Raw genomic sequence first — 18,605 nt, 5'->3', positions numbered from 1 at the left:
TGTTGTGGGCCCCACCTCCTGGTTACGACGAGAAGGGAGAAGCAAACTGGTATGTTGATGTGGCTCTAAACAACAACAATGTGTGTGAAGGCCCAGGGCACTTTGGGATTGACCAAGAGGAAACACCTGTTGCACAATGATACGATCTTGTTGGTACAGTTGTCAGGGAAGGGAACTCCCACAGCAAAGGGCGTAAAACCATCCAGGGCAGTCTGGGGCGGCTCAGTCCTACAGTGCCAGGGAGCAGAGCAGAGCCCAGCCCTGCACCAAACACAGATGGGACCATGAACTCCAGCCACAACTTTAGCCAGACCCCCTCAGGCTCCCTCCGTGGCAGGGGAGGCAGCTGGGACCAGATGGGGAGCTTCCCTCAGGCTCCCAGCATCCATGGGGGGACCGGGGGTGTCCGCATCTCCCTTTCCTTCAGCTCACCAAGCTGCCTGCCTCCTGGAGGTCTTTGGGGATCTAGAAGAGGCAATTCCTTCCCAGCTGCAAGTGGGAAGGAGGTGATGCAGAACCTCAACGACCGCCTGGCTTCCTACCTGGACAAGGTGCGTGCCCTGGAGGAGGCCAACGAGAAGCTCGAAAGTCACATCTTGAAGTGGCACGAGCAGAGAGATCCTGGCAGTAAGCAAAATTACACCCAGTATGAGGAAAACATCAGCCACCTGCAGGAGCAGGTAAGATCATGGGTGTCCCTGGAACTCAAGAGGGGGGCTGCATTTCCAGAGAGCCATGGGAGGAAAAATCGGTACAAAAGACAATTTCCAGGAAAATGGCAAAAGAGCTTAAAGTAATTTTGAACAAAGGTATTTGAGGATATTTTCTTGTTACACCTTTTGGACTCGGGAAAGCCTGTTTTGTGTATTTTGTCCTCTATACATAAATTATATGGAAAATCCAAAAAATGTAAGGCAACCATCTGCTGTCCGATATCACTTATGATCCAGGAATGTTACAGTAATGATAAGGGCCAGTATTCATCCCTCATGCTCAGGTCACAAGAGGCACAAGAGAGCATTTACTTTCTCATTATGTCATTTCTGCTCTACCTCAAAAGTCCTGGCCACAGTTTGATTACCCACAGAAAGAAAGGCTGGGTTACACTGTTTTAGAGATCATACCTGAAGGCTGTCACTCCAAGAACAGATACATCATTCTGACATTCCTGGATATTTCCTCTGGAGGGCTGCTAGAAGTTCTGAGTTCTTGCTGCTCCCAGTTCTGAAAGGGCATATTGCTGGAATAAAATAAAATGAGCATAATTTTTGGAATCTTAGAGTTAGAATGGGTTATAGAGACTTCTTTAAAAACACACAAAAAATTTTCAACTGAACATTTCAAAAAGCTGAGCTTATACCTTCTGGGACATCACACAACATTGGTTAGAAGTGGAGGGAATCCAGTCAGCTCATAAATTATTTTTTAAAGCTATATAACTTCCCTTTTCTGTAAATCGGTCCCAAAAAATTCCCTGTAAGATCATGATTTTACCCATCCTAGAAAGGGCATCACGGGTTTCCAGTATTTATACAGTATGATTTCTCAACCCTCAGTTGTCCTTGCTTGAATGTAGGAAAGACCAATCAAGATAATATAAATCTGTCCTCATAATGAACCCTAATTATTGAATAATCAACCTAATAACTGACTGTGTAATTACCCTAACTATATAGTACATGGTTGTCTTTACAAAAAAAAAACAAGGTGACTCAACAAACCTCATCATATTTTTTCATTAATAAAGTTGCTTTTGTTTTAGAATGGAGAGAATAGAAGATTTTTGCAAATAGACAGCTGAGAACCTAACTCCCAAAAGAAACATGAGGTCAGACATGGTCATATAATTCACTGACAGCAGAGAGAAGGAGGGAAGGGGGAGGAAAACATTTATTGAGCCCTTATTGTATGCCAACCTTCATGTTGGATATTTTAATACACAAATAAGTACCATCCAAGAGCTTTCTGCACTGATAGAAACATTTGATGTTACCTGATTCAATTCTTACAATGACCCTGTAAAGAGACTGAAGCTCAGAGAAGTGAAGTAGCCACCAAAAGCCACCAGCAAGAGGCAGACACAGGATTCTAACCCAGATCTGTTTTTTTTTTTTTTTAAGATTTTATTTATTTATTTGAGAGAGAGAGAGAATGAGAGAGAGCACATGAGAGGGGGGAGAGTCAGAGGGAGAAGCAGACCCCCTGCCGAGCAGGGAGCCTGATGCGGGACTTGATCCTGGGACTCCAGGATCATGACCTGAGCCGAAGGCAGTCGCTTAACCAACTGAGCCACCCAGGCGCCCCCCAGATCTGTTTCTAATGGCCTCACAGTTTCCATACAGCATGGTGCGCACTAGCCTATCTCCTGCATAAACGTACTGCTTGTTAGTAGAAATAATGCATTACAGTTGCAATGTTAATCATATGACACACATTTCATACACATTATCTCATTTTGTGAAGCAAGTATTCTTACCCCCCTTTTATAGATGAGGAGACTGAGTGGTTGCCCAAATTCTCTGGAACAGAACTGAGAAAAGTGGAATGGGGGCAATGCCAAGGAGGGGGTGGCTTGCCCACTCTCCAAGCCCATTCTCTAAGCCTGGGATTCTGGGTTCTGACTTTAAATTCTGCGTTATAAATTAACTTCAGGCTTGAATCCCACTCTTTTCTGGATTACTTATTTTAGTTGTATTTTTTTGTGTCTGAAGAAAACAATTCTTTGAAGCTGAGGTTGTTCTATCTGTCCTGACCTCCCCCACTCACAGGCAAGAAAACAGAGGCCCAGGAATACAACAACCCACAGCAACCAGGGGCTGACCCCTTCCCAGGCCTTGATGAAATGCTATCAGTAGTAGCATTCTCCTACTCCCATCTTAGGGATCTTAAATGTTACTCAAAAAAACTGTAAGAAAATGAGTTCAAAAATTAATCCAATCCTTTTGAAACACCAAGTTGGACTTAGTCATAAGGATATGCGTATTTTAGAATGGCTCTCAATAGTACCATATTTTGGCACTATGGTTTATGATTAAAAAAATTCTGTTTTCTTCTTCCTGGAACAAGATTACATACCCTGGAGCAACAACATTATACTAATACACCAACTTGGGTTTTTTAAAAGAATGAACTCAGAGCCTTGGGGGAGAATCCAGGTGATTAATTACAACACACAATGCAAAACCTAGGCTTCACAAATTATTTCTCAACCCTTCCTCATCACCCATTCATTACTGTGAAGGATGTCTCAGAAAGAGTGGCTGTATCATAATATTGCATCAAGTAAGCCTGAACAGGGGAAATCATTTTGGTTTTTATATTTTTTAAAGATTTTATTTATTTATTTGACAGAGAGATACATAGTGAGAGAGGGAACACAAGCAGGGGGAAAGGGAGAGGGAGAAGCAGGCTTCCTGCAGAGCAGGGAGCCCAATGCGGGGCTCGATCCCAGGACCCCAGGATCATGACCTGAGCCGAAGGCAGACGCCCAATGACTGAGCCACCCAGGCGCCCCCATTTTGGTTTTTAAATGTGCTCTATATCAAGTGCATTTCAGAACTCACCATTCATGAACTCTGAGAAGAATGCTAACTGGGGGAATCAGATTCTTGATGTGGGTTTTGCAACAGATAAATTACCAATTTAACTCAGAAAAGCCAAATAAGCCCACAGATTATATTTTTTATTTTTCTGATTCCATGGAGGGAATACTGTTTGGTTTCTCTGGATGTCAATCAATACCTCAGTGCACAGGGTTCCCAGGCTTTCGTGGATGGAGCTACTTTTCGTTTCCGATGAGCTTAGATAACAGAAGGAATGTAGAGCCTGGAAGGAAAAGCATTGGTATGAAAGTCCCTAAGCAGCACCACAGTGGGGAGACAGGGAAATACCTACAGAATCCTTTTTTAGAGCAAAGGAAGTAGTCATAGTACCTTTTGGAATCCACCAAGGGAAGAAAGGAGTTGGGCAGCAGCCTGGTTATCTCCCACCATGAACAGCAGAAGTTTGAGGATGCATCTCAACGTACAGGACCTGGGATTTATCCGGGACGGACATTGGCTCTAATTATGATAGTGCTGGCTTTTTTCTTTTTTCTTTTTTTTTAAATATATTCCCTATACTGTACTTTTCATTCCCGTGCCTCATTTATTTTATAACTGGAAGTTTGCATCTCTTAATCCCATTTACCGATTTCACCCACTCCCCTCCCCTATTCCTCTGGCAACTGCCAGTTTGTTCCCTGCATTTATGAGTCCATTTCTGTTTGTTTGTCCATTTACTTTGTTTTTTAGATTCCACATATAAGTGAAATCATACAGTATTTGTCTTTCTGACTTGTTTCTTATTTCTATGGTATATTTCTGTCTGACTTATTTCAACTAGTATATACCCTTTAGGTCCATCCATGTGATTGCAGATGGTAGGATCTCATTCTTTTTATGGCTCTGTAGGATTCCATTGTATGTATATATAGCACATCTTCTGCATCCATTCATCTATCGATGGACACTTAAGTTGGTTCCATATCTTGGCTCCTATAAATAATGCTGCAATGAACATAGGGGTGCATATATCTTTTCAAATTGGTGGGTTTTTTTCTTCAGGTAAATACCCAGAAGTGGAATTACTGGGTCATATGGCAGTTCTATTTCTAATTTTTTGAGGAGCCTCCATACTGTTTTCCACAGTGGCTTACCAATTTATATTCCCACCAAGAACGTTCAAGGGTTCCCTTTTCCCCATATCCTCTCCAACACTTATTATATGTCTTTTTGATACTAGCCAGTTCTGACTGGTGTGAGGTGTTACCTTATTGTGATTTTCATTTGCATTTCCCTGAAGATGAGTGATGAACATCTTTTCATGTGTCTTTTGGCCATCTATAGGTCTTCTCAAAAGTTCTTTTATAAAAGAAAATTAAACCTTTACATTTTTCTAGATTAATATAATTTCAACTAATCTTTCAGTGTCTACAGTGTGCCCAGAATATGCTAAGTATGTTACAACATTATTGTGTTTAACCTCTTCTAATCTAATTCTCATAACTCTCTGATGAAGTGGCTACTATTACTATTACTATTGCCATTTTATGGATGAAGAAACTGAGACTCAATAAGCTCACTCAGCTAGTAGGTGCAATAGCAAGACCCCAGGCTCTGCCCTTTAAGGAGTTCCAGACCGAGTGTTATTACCACCTCTGAATCCTGCTATTGTGCATTCATGATACCAAATTCCAAGTAATCAGTGAAGCTTTGAATAGGAGCAGATCTTTAAAAGGTGCCTTTGTATTGAGGTATAACTTTGTCCTAAGTAAATCCTTTCTAAATAAAGGAATTATCTGTTCAAATACGATGGGAATGTCACAGGATTCTCTGCCTCCAACTAAATCACGAAGTTTAGAGCTAGGATCTCTAGTAGTTTCTACTACAAACTCCTTATTTAACAGATGATGAAATCGAAACCCAGGAAACAGAGTGACTGGCCCAAGTTCATGCCAATTGTCAGTAACAGGAACTAAAAAAGAAAATCTCCAGTTCCTAGTTCAGCATGACTTGGCACAAAAGTATGTAGTATTATACTTTTGATGTTGAGACACCTTCCACCCAATTTTCCTGAAGACAGTGACATATATCAAATGTGCACTACTCTGGTTATAACTATAGAAGAATTTACAAATCATATACGTAAATACAATTGCTCAAGTAGAAACTTTCAACAATATTTTTCACTTTAAGGTTAAAAATATATAAACATCTAGTAAAAGCCTTAACCAGAGGCTTTACCACAGTTAAAGTTTATTAAGCTGCCAAAAAGTTACTTCAGTTAATATTTCAATAGCTACAATTAGGGCATTCTCATCATGAAATAATTTACAAACACGTACACATACCTACAAGTTATGTGAATGGTTATAGTCACTTTGGACAAAAAATAATTATGGTATGTGATGACTCTTATAAAATTCATTTAAAATCAGTTTGACAAACTGGTATCAGTGAGATTTTGATACTTTGCTCAGTATCACTGATCAGAAACATGAATGCTACCACAAGGAAGAATTATGTTCATCGAAAATAACTACTGAGCCCTAAGGGAGCCAAACTAATAGTCACAATGAAAAAAGGATTAGAACTTAAAACTCTTGTAACATCATCAGTTGTGGATGCACTAAAACAAAACACTAAGCTATGTTCACAGCACTAGAAAGCCAGAAGGCACTTTGAACGATGATTCTCCTTCCCCTTCCGATGTCATTCTTTCAGCAACGTCACCAATCCTAGCCTGTCAAACTCAGTGTGAACAAAGACAGTGAAGTGGCTGCAGACCATGTTCTTACTTTAAAAACCATTCTGATGGTTTGTACCTAGTAAGTGCTCAGTATTTATTGATTTGATTATTTGTTGTTCCACTGCCAGAAAAGAAGTCATCTATGCTAACAAGTCATATACCCAGAAGATACAGTTTTCGGAAATGCAGCTCTCCCATGGGAGTGTGTCTGACTTAAATGACTCTTGATGTGTGTTTTACAGATCATGGACGGCAAGATGACCAATGCTCAAATCATTCTTCTCATTGACAATGCTAGGATGGCGGTGGATGACTTTGGCCTCAAGTAAGTTGCTTCTTCACCCTATTGTTGGGAGTTTTCATTTGCTGTTTTTGTTTGTTTGGGAGGTTCCTCTTGTTTTTGTTTTGCTAAAGGAAAACTTATTTCAACATTAGCCACATGTAATACCTTTATAAAATATAATCAAAAAGCATAATATGAACAAATACTTGACTGGACCCTACTTTAAACAAACTAGATATAAAATACACCTTGTAGCATGGGGAAATTTGAATATGAACCAAGAATTAGATGATATTAAAGAGTTATTACTAGCTCTGTAGGTGTGATAATGTTATTATGCTTATTTAGAAAACTCCTGTTTTTATTTTTTTCTTATTTTATTTTAATTCCAGTATAGTTAACATACAGTGTGTCATATTCCTTTCAGGTGTACAATATAGTGATTCAACACTTCCATACATCACCCAGTGCTCATCACCGCAAGTGTACTCCTTAATCCCCATCACCTGTTCCCCCCACCCCCCTACCCATTTCCCTCAGGTAACCATCAGTTTGTTCTCCATAGTTAAGAGTATGCCCATCACTTAGATTTAACAGCTGTTAACATTTTGCTTCATTCTTTTTTTAAGATTTATTTATTTGAGAGAGAGAGAGAGCATGAAGCGGGGAAGTGCAGAGGGAGAGGGAAAGTGAGAACCCCAAGCAGACTCTGCACTGAGCATGGAGTTCAACTTGGAGCTCAATCTCACGACCCTGAGATCATGACCCAAGCCAAAACCAAGAGTCAGACGCTTAACCAACTGAGCCACCCAGGTGTCCCCATTTTGCTTCATTCTTAACAAAAATTCTTGTTTTTAAATGATGTATTATTCCTAAGTATTTAGGGGTGAAATGTCATAACGTCTATAGTTTAAAATACAAAATAGAGTATAGATGAAGCAAAATGTTAACAGTTACTAAGTCTAAGCAATGGGCATATGACTGTTTATTAGTAAACAGTCCTCTCTATTTAAAAAAACAACAACAACATTGAGTCACCATCAGAAAAACCTGCGTGAAACAGACATATGAGGGATGCATGTATTCATTTGCTCCTACTAAACCTAAAAAGTAAGAGATTCACCTCTAAACTAAGGTGAATCCTTACAAGGCCATAGCCTTCACACAACGGGTGTATTCTTCTCTTCCTTCCAACAAAAGGTATGAAAATGAACACTCCTTCAAGAAAGATCTGGAAATTGAAGTTGAAGGTCTCCGAAAGACCTTGGATGATCTGACCATTGTCACAACAGATCTGGAACAGGAGGTTGAAGGGATGAGGAAAGAGCTCATCCTCATGAAAAAGCGACATGAGCAGGTAGGACTCCCCAGGAGCTCCTGGTAACCAGCACAGCTCTTAATCTGCACATTCAGATGATTCAATAGCCCAGAAGAAACCACTATCTGAATGCCAGTCCTTAGTGTCCTTCAACCTAAGTAATTATAAGGAACCATATAAACATCTAATTTTTCCAGCTTAAAGGTTTTCTATTCAGTGTCAAATCCAACAGCCAAAATATAATCACAATTAATGATGAATCCGTCAACAATTTTGCTAATATACAATGTTTACCTAGACTTGTTTGTTAATATGATACTGTAAGAATAAATGCATGAGATTGAACTTCCTTCATTGGCCCAATGTGCAGCAAATTGGGGGACAGTAGAATAAAGAGAATTTGCCACTAACCAGGGTAAATAAAACTAGTGGCAAAAATGAAGAATCTTAATTGCCATAAGCATTTAACTGACTTTGAAAAAGTTACCATCCAGGGGCGCCTGGGTGGCTCAGTCGCTAAGCGTCTGCCTTCGGCTCAGGTCATGATCCCAGAGTCGGGCTCCCTGCTTGGTGGGAAGCCTGCTTCTCCCTCTCCCACTCCCCCTGCTTGTGTTCCTACTCTTGCTATCTCTCTCTCTGTCAAATAAATAAATAAAATCTTAAAAAAAAAAAAAAAGGAAAGGAAAAAGTTACCATCCATCTAAAGTCCCTGAGACTCTGATGCAATAAGAGAAAAGCAATCCCCATTTTAGGAAAGCAAAATTGCTTATGAACATCAAAAAGCCTCAATTCTGAACAGTTGGTTAGACAATGATTGTTAATTAAACTTTTCCTACGGTTTCTTGATTTTCTTTTTTTTTTTTTTAAGATTTTATTTATTTGAGAGAGAGAGAGACAGGGATAGCGACAGAGATAGTGAGAGAAAGCATGAATGGGAAGGAGAAGCAGGCTCCTTGCTGAGCAGGGAGCCCAACGTGGGGCTCAATCCCAGGAGCCTAGGATCACGACCTGAGCCAAAGGCAGACGCTTAACCAACTGAGCCACCTAGGCGCCCCTTTTGATTTTCATGATATTCTATGGGTGTCTGGCCTACAGAGTCATAATGCATTGACAAGATATTAAAAAGTCTTTATACCTTTTGGCTTTGGGTTGCTGAACTGCTTCCCAAAAGCTTTAGCCTCTAACCTAAAATGTTTAAATGTTGAATTGTGCCATCACTTCACCCATGAACATGTGCTGAAGAGTACTTTACATGCTATGGAAGCATAATTCTTTGTGAAACATTTTCAACCAGGGATTAAGTCAGTAATCACAGAGGCCATTTGATTACCTATCTAGTGCTATTTTTTATTTTATAAAGTTATAATAGAAAAAAAAAACCATACAATGTTTTGCCATCAACAAATAATAACTGAGAAACCAAACCGCACCAGTAAAAGAACAACAACCACAAAAGCTGAATTTTTAAAAGATCTGTTAACTGCTGCCAATCAACACATCTCTGGCCTTCTGATTATCACAGCCAATTCATTTTCTTTCTCTGTTATTAAACAGGAAATGGAGGAACATCATGTACCAAATGACTTCAAGGTCAGTGTTAAGGTGGATACAACTCCAGGAGAAGATCTGATTAAGGTTCTGGAGGATATGAGACAGGAATATGAGTTTATAATAAAGAAGAAGCATCAAGACTTGGACGCTTGGTATAAAGAACAGGTAAAGGAAAGGAGCTCAGACTCCCCAAAGGTTCCATTTCCATGTGGTCCCAAATGCCAATGCTTCTGTCCTTTGCTTGGTCTCCTAGTCAGCCACCATGGCCCAGGAGGTGGCCAGTCCAGCAGTTGTTCAGAGCAGTCAAAGTGACATCCATGAGCTGAAGCGAACTTTCCAGGCCCTGGAGATTGACCTGCAGGCACAGCGCAACAGGGTGAGTCTGAGCTAGGGTCAGGTACCACGTCCTCCACAAAGCCTCTCTTGACCTGTCTCCTGGGCTCCTCTCCCCAACTCCCTTGGGAGTTTCCACTTTCCATCCAAATTGTTCATGGTGAGAAAGATAGTAAGTGCTACCATTTATTGAGGTGTCCACATTGTGCCACATTGTATGCCAGGGGGTTCGTTATGTTAACTGCTGTTAATCCTCATGTTAAACTTTCCAGGTAGGTTGTCATGTTCTCACTTTAGAGATGAGGAAACCAAAGCTCCAGACCGTTAAGTAAATTGGCCAAGGTCACACAGACAGTACGTGGCCGGTGGTGAAGCCACCTGGTGCTTGGGGAGAGGTGTGAGGGTCTGGTAGGCCCTCATAATCTCTACCAGTGCTCTCCCCACTTACAACCAGGCTGCCCCCTTAAGCCCCAATACAAAGAAATTCTGGTGTCAACATGAATTGGTGGCAAATCCAGGCCCGGCTGACACCAAAGTACTGCTGTGTCCATCATGTAGATGTCTTATCACCCAGTAAACTATAAATTCTTATATATATGCCATTTCTATTATTTTCATGGTTTTTAGTAAAATGCTTTGTGTGAGTGTCACAAGCACTCAAAATTCATTAAATGAAATCTGTCATTTGATTCCCTTTGTAGCCTATCTGAGTCTTCTAATCATTCATCAATATCATTTCCAAGTGCTACTCTGCCCTTGATCTTGAGGAGAAATAATTGGTTCATTCTGTTGGCAGGTACACAGGGTAAATTACTGTTATGTTTTAGGAATAAGTGATGGTGAACAGACATTTAAAATGTACACTGTCAAGATGATAATCATGACCACAGAAATAATTATAGTGTTTTACGGTTTTCAAAATATTTGGACATACAGTATTTCACAACAACCCTGTGAGGTCAGCAAGACGTTCACATTCATTTTCATGCATTCTACTATCTGACATTATTCTAAGTACTAAGGACTTTATAATAAGGGAGTTGACATTTTAGTGTGGATGACAGATCATCAAAGTATATAATATGTGAGACGGAGAAATGGGTTACCAAGAAATGAAGCATGGAGTGGGGAGGTCAGGCATTCTGGAATGTGGAGCTGCCGTTTTAAACCAGGGGGTCAGGAGAGGTTTTACTGTTAAGGTGACAGTTGAGCAAAAACCTGGAAGTGGTAAAGAGGTGCATTATGTGGCCATGGAGAGGGGGCTCCAGGTGGAGGGAAAAACAAAGGCAAAACCATGGGGCACAGGTGTTGGGTTGGAGGAACAGCAGGGAAGCCAATGTGTCTGTGGTGAGCGAACAAAGAGAAGAAGAAAGGTGAGAAGAAGAGGGAAGGGAAGGGGAGGCCCTTGGGGTAATGATGGAGTCAGACTGTGTAGCCTTGACCCCTTCGAAGGAGGTCCAGAGGAATTTGGAACAGCGGGTACGGACAACTCTTTGAGGAGCTTTGCTGTAGGTGAAGGAGAACAGAGAAAGTGGATGACAACTGAGGGTAGATATGGATTCAAGAGAGAAAAATTTTAAAGTGGGAGAAATTATTCTATTTGAAAGCCGTTGGGAAGAATCTGGTAGAGAGGAAAATATTAATGAGGCAAAAAGGCGGGCAGTTGCTAAAATGACTGGAGCACAGACAGCTCATGCACAGTAACAGGAGGGAAACAAGAACACAGGTTCACGTATGTGGAAGTAATAGTGGGAGCTTGTGGGAATCCTCTTCTGACGGCTTTCATTTCCTCCATAACACAGGAAGCAAGGCCATGGGCTGAGAGAAAGGAGAGTGAGGAGGGGATCTGAGGAGGACAGAGGAGAAGGAATGCAGTAGCTCTTTTGGAGAACAGGAGAGTGATGAGCACAGGCCAGGCAACATTAAGTGCCCCCTGAAAGTTAGCAGCCATCATCAAGTGAGAGTATCCAGCACAGTCACGAGTTTCTCATGAGGATTAAAATTATGTGCTCCAGAAAAGCAGGTGGGAAATCCAAAGAACAGGGACTTGAACTCAGTTCTCTGTATCCTAGCTGTAACCTAGTGCAGCAACTTCATTGTGTAGCTTTTAGAATTTCCTCAATAATGACAATTTGTTACCACTGTCATAATCAACAAGCATTGCTTGGGACTACAGTTGCCAGATTGACCAAATTAAAATATAGGTCATCCAGTTAAATTTGAATTTCAGATACAAAACAAAGCTTTTTTCGTATAAGTATGTCCCATGCAATATTGAGGCAATTTTTAGGACATGTTGTACTAAAAAATTACTCGTTGCTTGCCTGAAATTCAAATGGAAATAGGTGCTATTTTATCTGGCACTCCTACTTGAGACCCTTCTCTAAAGATACAGAGACAGCAGTCCAGTTACTGTTTCCCCCAGGAGTTTTCCATCTGGCCACAGACAAAGTGTAAGCATGAGGAGGTAAGGAACAGATCGGGGCAAGGCACCATACACCCAATCCCAAATGAGTCGCATATACAATAAACACTGCAAGAATGTAATGAAGTTGCCAAGGGCTCCCCGACACAAAGAAATGCCCAGAAAATGGGCTTCAAACGTCCTGACTCTCGTGCACTCCTCACTGCCCAAGCTCCAAACCTCTGAGTCAGCCAGCTGCCCACCTTTGCACCCCAGCAGCCACCAAGACACCTAGCAGAGTGGTTGGTATATTCTAACTACTCAACAAGCCCCCATTATTGAAGCAATCAAGCCATCAGTCAATTAATAGAAGAAATATCATTTCCTCTTTCAGAAATCTGCTTTAGAGAACATGTTATCGGAAACCCAGTCTCGGTACTCCTGCCAGCTCCAGGACATGCAACGGATCATCTCCCACTACGAGGATGAACTGATGCAGCTACGCCATGACCTGGAGCGTCAGCACAATGAATACAAGGTCCTCCTGGGCATCAAGACCCACCTAGAGAAGGAAATCACCACCTACCACCAGCTCCTGGAGGGAGAGAGTGAGGGGTAAGGCAAAGACTGTCAGGGGAAGAGGACGAAAAGAGCATCGAGTTTTTGTGGGTGCATTCCTATACCTCAGGGTTCTGTTAGCAATCATCACTCCAGAGAAAAAAGGTTTATGTTGAATTTCCTCTGGATACTTAGATCAGGTTGTATTTTATTAAGTAGCAAGTATGAATTACTCAGTTATTATTCCCAGGGCACTAGGATTTGAGGTCAATAGTTAAAATTAATATATTAAAATCTCTAGAAAGAAACAACTGGGAAGGCTTGGCTATAGTGTTTTCCACTAGGAATGCACACAATTTTGGCTCAAAACAAAAACAAAAACAAAAACAAAAACAAAAAAACACCACCACCACCACAACAGAAGGGAATATTTTAGCCTGACAGCAGGAAAAGATTCCTAAGAAATTGAGAAATCTAGATTCTTCAATCTGGTATTTCTGGCCAACTTGTCCAGGAAAAAAAAAGGGGGGGGGAGGGGGCACATACATTCTAGGACCCAAGAGAAAGGGTTAGAAACTTTTTTAAAAGATACATAAATAGGGACACCTGGCTGGCTCAGTCAGCCAAGCATGTGGCTCTTAATCTCGGGGTCGTGAGTTCAAGCCCCACATTGGGTGTAGAGATTGCTTAAATAAATAAACTTTAAAAAAATAAAATAAAATAACTAAAAATACATAAATAAAAGACTATCAGACCAAACCCTGAACAGTCTGAAAAGCCCGGGGGTTCCAGGCTCCAAACCCAGATCCCGGAAAGGATCCCAGTGGAGGCAAAGCCTGCAGGCAGCTGAAATAATGGAGGTGGTTTGGTAGACTTCCCTTGACCCCAGGGTCAGTGGGAGGCAGTACTCATTTCCTTCTGGATCCAGGAAGGGTTTCCCATGAACTCATGACCTTGAGACTACAGAGCTCAATTATCCTTATTAAAGAGCTGTGAATTTACAAGCAGGCAGGAAGTTGGTTCACCTTAAGGAGTTTTTATGATTGTCACTAACATTAGAATGAGCTGTAACTCTTATCATTTTTATAGGACAAAGGAGGAGGAATCAAAGTCAAGTGTGAAAGGTAAAAAAAAAATTTTCATTGTTTGAATCTACTTTTTAAAAATGAATCAACATGTTTATTCATTCTATAGTACTCATAATCCTTAGTGTACTAAATGTACTTAGTGTACTTAGTGTACAAACACCCTGTGTTCGATTTTTATTTTACTCCCAGATGGCCAGGAATTTTGAATTAACTTAAATTAGATAAGAAAGAAGAAAGTGAGCTTTCAGTATTGTCTTCAATAATATATATGCAAGTTCTCTGCCAGCAGTAGAGTAGATAGCAATGATCATTCATACTATTAGATCTCTGTTAAGTTATGGAGTCTGTTTACTAAACTCCTAGGAGATTACAAGAAAACGATTTCACATAATTTCCCAAACTACATTCTGTTGAACATTAGTGTTCCATAAGACTTTAATTGTGTATTACGGAAAGATGTGTCCCATGGCCAGAAATGGTTGAAATACTAGGTCTCACTATCCTCTTCATGACCAGTCATGCATTTCAGTAAGTTAAAGATGGACCAGGCACTGCTGTGAGGAAGAAAAGGAACAGGAAAGAGAAAGAAACATCAAAAGTTTTATTTTGTTTAACTCGGTGTCACCAAATGTCTTTGACCTGGGATCCCTACCTTCTCAGATTTTCTTTAACATCTCATGGAAAAGTTCTAAGAAACCACAGTCTGGGACAAGTGGCACTTTTCTGATTAGTTTGTGGTAAAAGTGTTGTAAGGCATTAGAGATTCAGAGAATCAGCGTTCCAGGCACCATCACAGACAGCTGGTCTAACTGCTACCCCTCTGTGAGATATGGACAAATGGTCCTTCAACCTCTCCTTATGCATGTCCAGGAATGGGGAACCCATTACTTGAAGGAATGGCCCAATCTACTGTGGGAGAGGTTTGATTTTAACAAAGTTCTCCCTGTATCTCTCTTAATGTCAAGTCTTCCCTTTGGTCTGAATCAGTGTCCTGGTGTGTCGACAAAACACATATTCAAATAAACCATAATTTTGAAAACAGTGGCCATAATAAACATCCCTGGCTTCTCACACATCCTACATGCTTTCTAGATCTTTAAATGAGGTGCCCAGAATAGCGTTGAGTGCTCTGTTAGCTCACAGAATCTGTGGTACAAGTGCAATAAAGCCTGCATAAGCAAGAAGTCCTCCTCAAGTGCATGTAGTCAGAGCCTTGATTCTGTATCAGGCAAGCCTAGGATGCAGATCTTGGCCTCTAGAAGATGACACTATTCACACACCCTCGTTTCCTGGAGGGTGGGAGGAAAAACCTTCCTTGGGGAGATCTCTTCACTCCAGCAGAGCCTGCCATATTGCCGAGTGATCATTTTGGAAGGACAGAGGGGCTTCAGGTGCTGAGTGCAGGGAACTAAAAATGAGTATTTCAGATGGTGGGAGAAGCATGGCAGTGACCTCTTCATTGCTTTTTCCCTCAGCTCCAAAGATCAAGGCCATCACACAGGAGAGTGTCAATGGAAGAATAATTCTTTCTCAAGTGAATGAGATCCAAAAGTGTGCATAAGGCCAATAAAAGTTTCTGCCTATTGTAAGAACTACTTTTCTCCAATGGAAATCCTTGCCCAGACACAAATGGGTGAGTCCTAAGATGTATCCTTGGAGTTATCAAACTCAGAAACTTATTTTTTTTTCTCTGTAACAATCTCACCAGACATTCCATAATGATCTTAATATATTGCTGCAATTTTTGAATCAAAGTATGAGTTCATGAGCTTTTTAAAGCTCTACTTTCCTACTACAATCTTCAGATTGCCATCACTACATATCTGTTTTGTAGCCAATAAAACTCTATACCAGCTGCATCATGTCTTTGTTTATATCACATCATATTCATGTCATTTTTATATCAAGGTCTCATCCTAACAAGGGATTCTCAGGGCATTGTCCATGAAAGAAAGGGACCTTAATGCTTTGAACATGTCTGCAGCCGCCAAATGCTGGGCAGAATTGCTACCTTGCAGCCATGCAACCTAGGGAAAAGATGTGGCTCATGAGGCTCTCCAGACCTCTGCCAACAGGAAGGGGGGAAACAGAGGAGGGAAGGCTTAGAAAGCTTCACTGAGAATGTGAGATGACCAAAAAGTATTCTAGCTCACATTCATACATACATACATAACCTTAAGGGCCTAAAAGAAAGTTAAGGAAAGGGAATTCAGAAAAAAAAAAAAAAACCTTATTACAAACAGACACTAAGACCCTAATGAAAGGGGAAGTGACTTATCCAAGATCCAAAATGCAAATATTAGGATTGGGAGTATTATGTTGAGGTGGAGTATGAGCTGAAGCACAGAGAATATGCACCTCTGTCCTCTCAAGAAGATGCCTTTTTCTCAAACTGTAGCAGTGTGAGCCACTGTTCTAAGGCTGGTACAGAGGAGCAGTGTTAGAGAAAAGGAAGATAGAAATCCATATATCTGCTAAGGCGTCATCACAATACTATACACGGAATTATAGGATATTCACAATTTAAGGGACCACAAGCACAGGCTAGTCAAACTCTCCCATTTTACAGACAAATAAACTGAGGCCCAGAATAATAAAGGCATTTACTCAAACACTCATTGGATCGTTGCTAGTCTAGATCCAGCTCTCTCGACTCCATTAACAGTTATTAATCTAAAAGTGGTGTAATGTAGTTCCATTATCATCTAACACATTGGAATGCCCCATGTGGTTTTTGTTTCTGTGTTTTAATACTTTCTTGGTAAGGATTGCTTTTGATATTTTCTGAACTGGGCATCTGTCAAAACTGAATTGTTCTTCCCTTTAAGGCAATTAAGTGGTGTTTCTGATTCTTAATGCCCAAAGAGTGGAAAACCAACCCCTAACAATCTGAAATTAGGCAAAAGGAGCTCAGGATAATCACATCATGGCAAAAATGTGTTGTTGGTTTAACTGAAATATACTAATTCTCTGGAGTAAAATTATAAATTTATCTGTACTATGTGATTACTTCAAAGAATCTCAAAAATAACCAATACACTAACAGCTTCAGTGAGTTTTCTTTGTGCAGTATTTGTCTGTGGAGACATTTGATGTTTTGGGGGACAAGAGTGGATTCATACTAGACTTCATTATTTCTCTTTTTCTATTTCATTTTACTACAAGAACTTCCTTACATCAATAGGGTACTAGAGTCTCAAGGCAGATCTAAAAATTAATTTTTTTCCATTTTAGCACCAATTCACTCTGCAATTTTAGACACTATTGTCTCTTTCTTAAAATCTAGAAATTATGCATTAAATATACATATTTTCTCAAGGTGAAGTTTGAGCATTGCTAGCAAAATCTTTTGAAGTATATTCAAAAAACTATGATAAGCTGAAGGGAAAGTTATTATACTATGCCCAGAAAATAATCACTAATCTTCCATTTACCATCGTAATTTGTATATGATTTGGTAACAGGAAATTATAACATAATGAATAATTTTTCAGTCAAGGGGCTAAAATATCCTTAAAGTGTTGTTAATTTTCACTGTATCGATTAAGGTGATCAATTCATTCCAGTTTGCCTAGGAAACCCTTCAGTCCCAGGCAAACTGGGGTGGTTGGTCACCCTATTAATAATTAATTGCTCTCGCCTTAGTCCATTTAAGTAGCTATAACTATACCACAGACTGGGTGGCTTCTAAACAACAGAAACTTATTTCTCACAGTTCTGATGACTGGGAAGTTCAAAATCAAGGCACCAGCATGGTTGTGTTCTGGTGAAGGCCATCATCCTGGTTCACAGCTTGTGTCCTCAAATGGGAAAAAAGGCCAGGGAGATCTTGGGGTCTCTTTTGTAAGAAAACCCATTCATGAGGGCTCTACCCTCATGACCTAAGCACCTTCCAAATGCCTCACCTACTAAAACCATCACCTGTGGGGGTTAGGATTTCAATATATGAATTTTTTTAGGCCATACCATCTCTATTTCACTAAGTAGAGACAAGCAGAAAAATTAAACCATTTGCCTGAATAAAGAGACAATGGTGGGGCACCTGAGTGGCTCAGCTGGTTGAGCATCTGACTCTTGGTTTCAGCTCAGGTTATGATCTCAGGGTCTTGGGATTGAGCCCCATGTCAGGCTCCATGCTCAGCATGGAGTCTGCTGGAGATTCTCTCCCTTTTCTTCTCCCTCTACCCCTCCCCCCACTCCCTGTCTCTCTCTCTCTCTTTCTATCAAATAAATAAGTAAACCTTTAAAAAAAAAAAAAAAAGACATTGCATGCCGGGCAACATAGAATAACTTCTCCCCTGCATCTAAATCATCCCAAAAATATTTCAAAATACCCATTACAAATTGATTAGTGCCTGCATGTTTAGGTGAGTTACTAACCACAGAAGTTTTCATTTGTGTTTGGTTTTGACCAACACACACCCAAACCACATAAAGTAGTTGGCAATAAGTTATATTGTTTTCATTCCAGAAACACCTATTCCATTACCCAAGATCCAACTAAACAAATAGTCGGCTAACCCAGAAAGATATAAAATATTACTTTGGAATTTAATATTTATGGCAACATATTTTCCAACAGCACCATAACATGGTTGAGTGGATAGATCCATCTAATATGTGTCCATCCAATGAAATACGTGCCTTTACTAAATGTTTATTTTTCCAATAATACTTTTATACACCTACCCTGTTAATGATGTGTGAAATTGGGGACTAAACTTATAAAAATTCATTATTGAGGAATGTAGCAATTGTATGTTGGTCATAAAGTTGAGAAGA

The 18,605-nt window shown here is 40.3% G+C and overlaps 1 protein-coding gene across 2 annotated transcripts; it reads left to right on the top strand.

Moving 5' to 3' along the window:
* The first annotated feature begins 206 nt into the window (after nt 1–206).
* Nucleotides 207–16,845, top strand: KRT23 (keratin 23). Of its 2 annotated transcripts, none has more exons than XM_044921448.1 (8): nt 207–680; nt 6,531–6,613; nt 7,772–7,928; nt 9,444–9,605; nt 9,694–9,816; nt 12,572–12,792; nt 13,825–13,859; nt 15,272–16,845. In XM_044921448.1, exons 1-8 carry the CDS (start codon nt 285–287, stop codon nt 15,382–15,384), a joined length of 1,290 nt encoding a protein of 429 aa, XP_044777383.1. In that variant the 5' UTR covers nt 207–284; the 3' UTR covers nt 15,385–16,845. The 2 variants fall into 2 exon arrangements, with proteins under 2 accessions (XP_044777383.1, XP_021559659.1); XM_021703984.2 differs by having other exon boundaries at nt 208–680; nt 15,299–16,844.
* The last annotated feature ends 1,760 nt before the right edge of the window (nt 16,846–18,605 follow it).

The sequence above is a fragment of the Neomonachus schauinslandi genome, chromosome 15 (assembly GCF_002201575.2).
Source record: "Neomonachus schauinslandi chromosome 15, ASM220157v2, whole genome shotgun sequence".
Lineage (NCBI taxonomy): Eukaryota > Metazoa > Chordata > Mammalia > Carnivora > Phocidae > Neomonachus > Neomonachus schauinslandi.
Note: the sequence above shows the minus strand (reverse complement) of the source record. Positions and strands in the feature narration are given on the sequence as shown.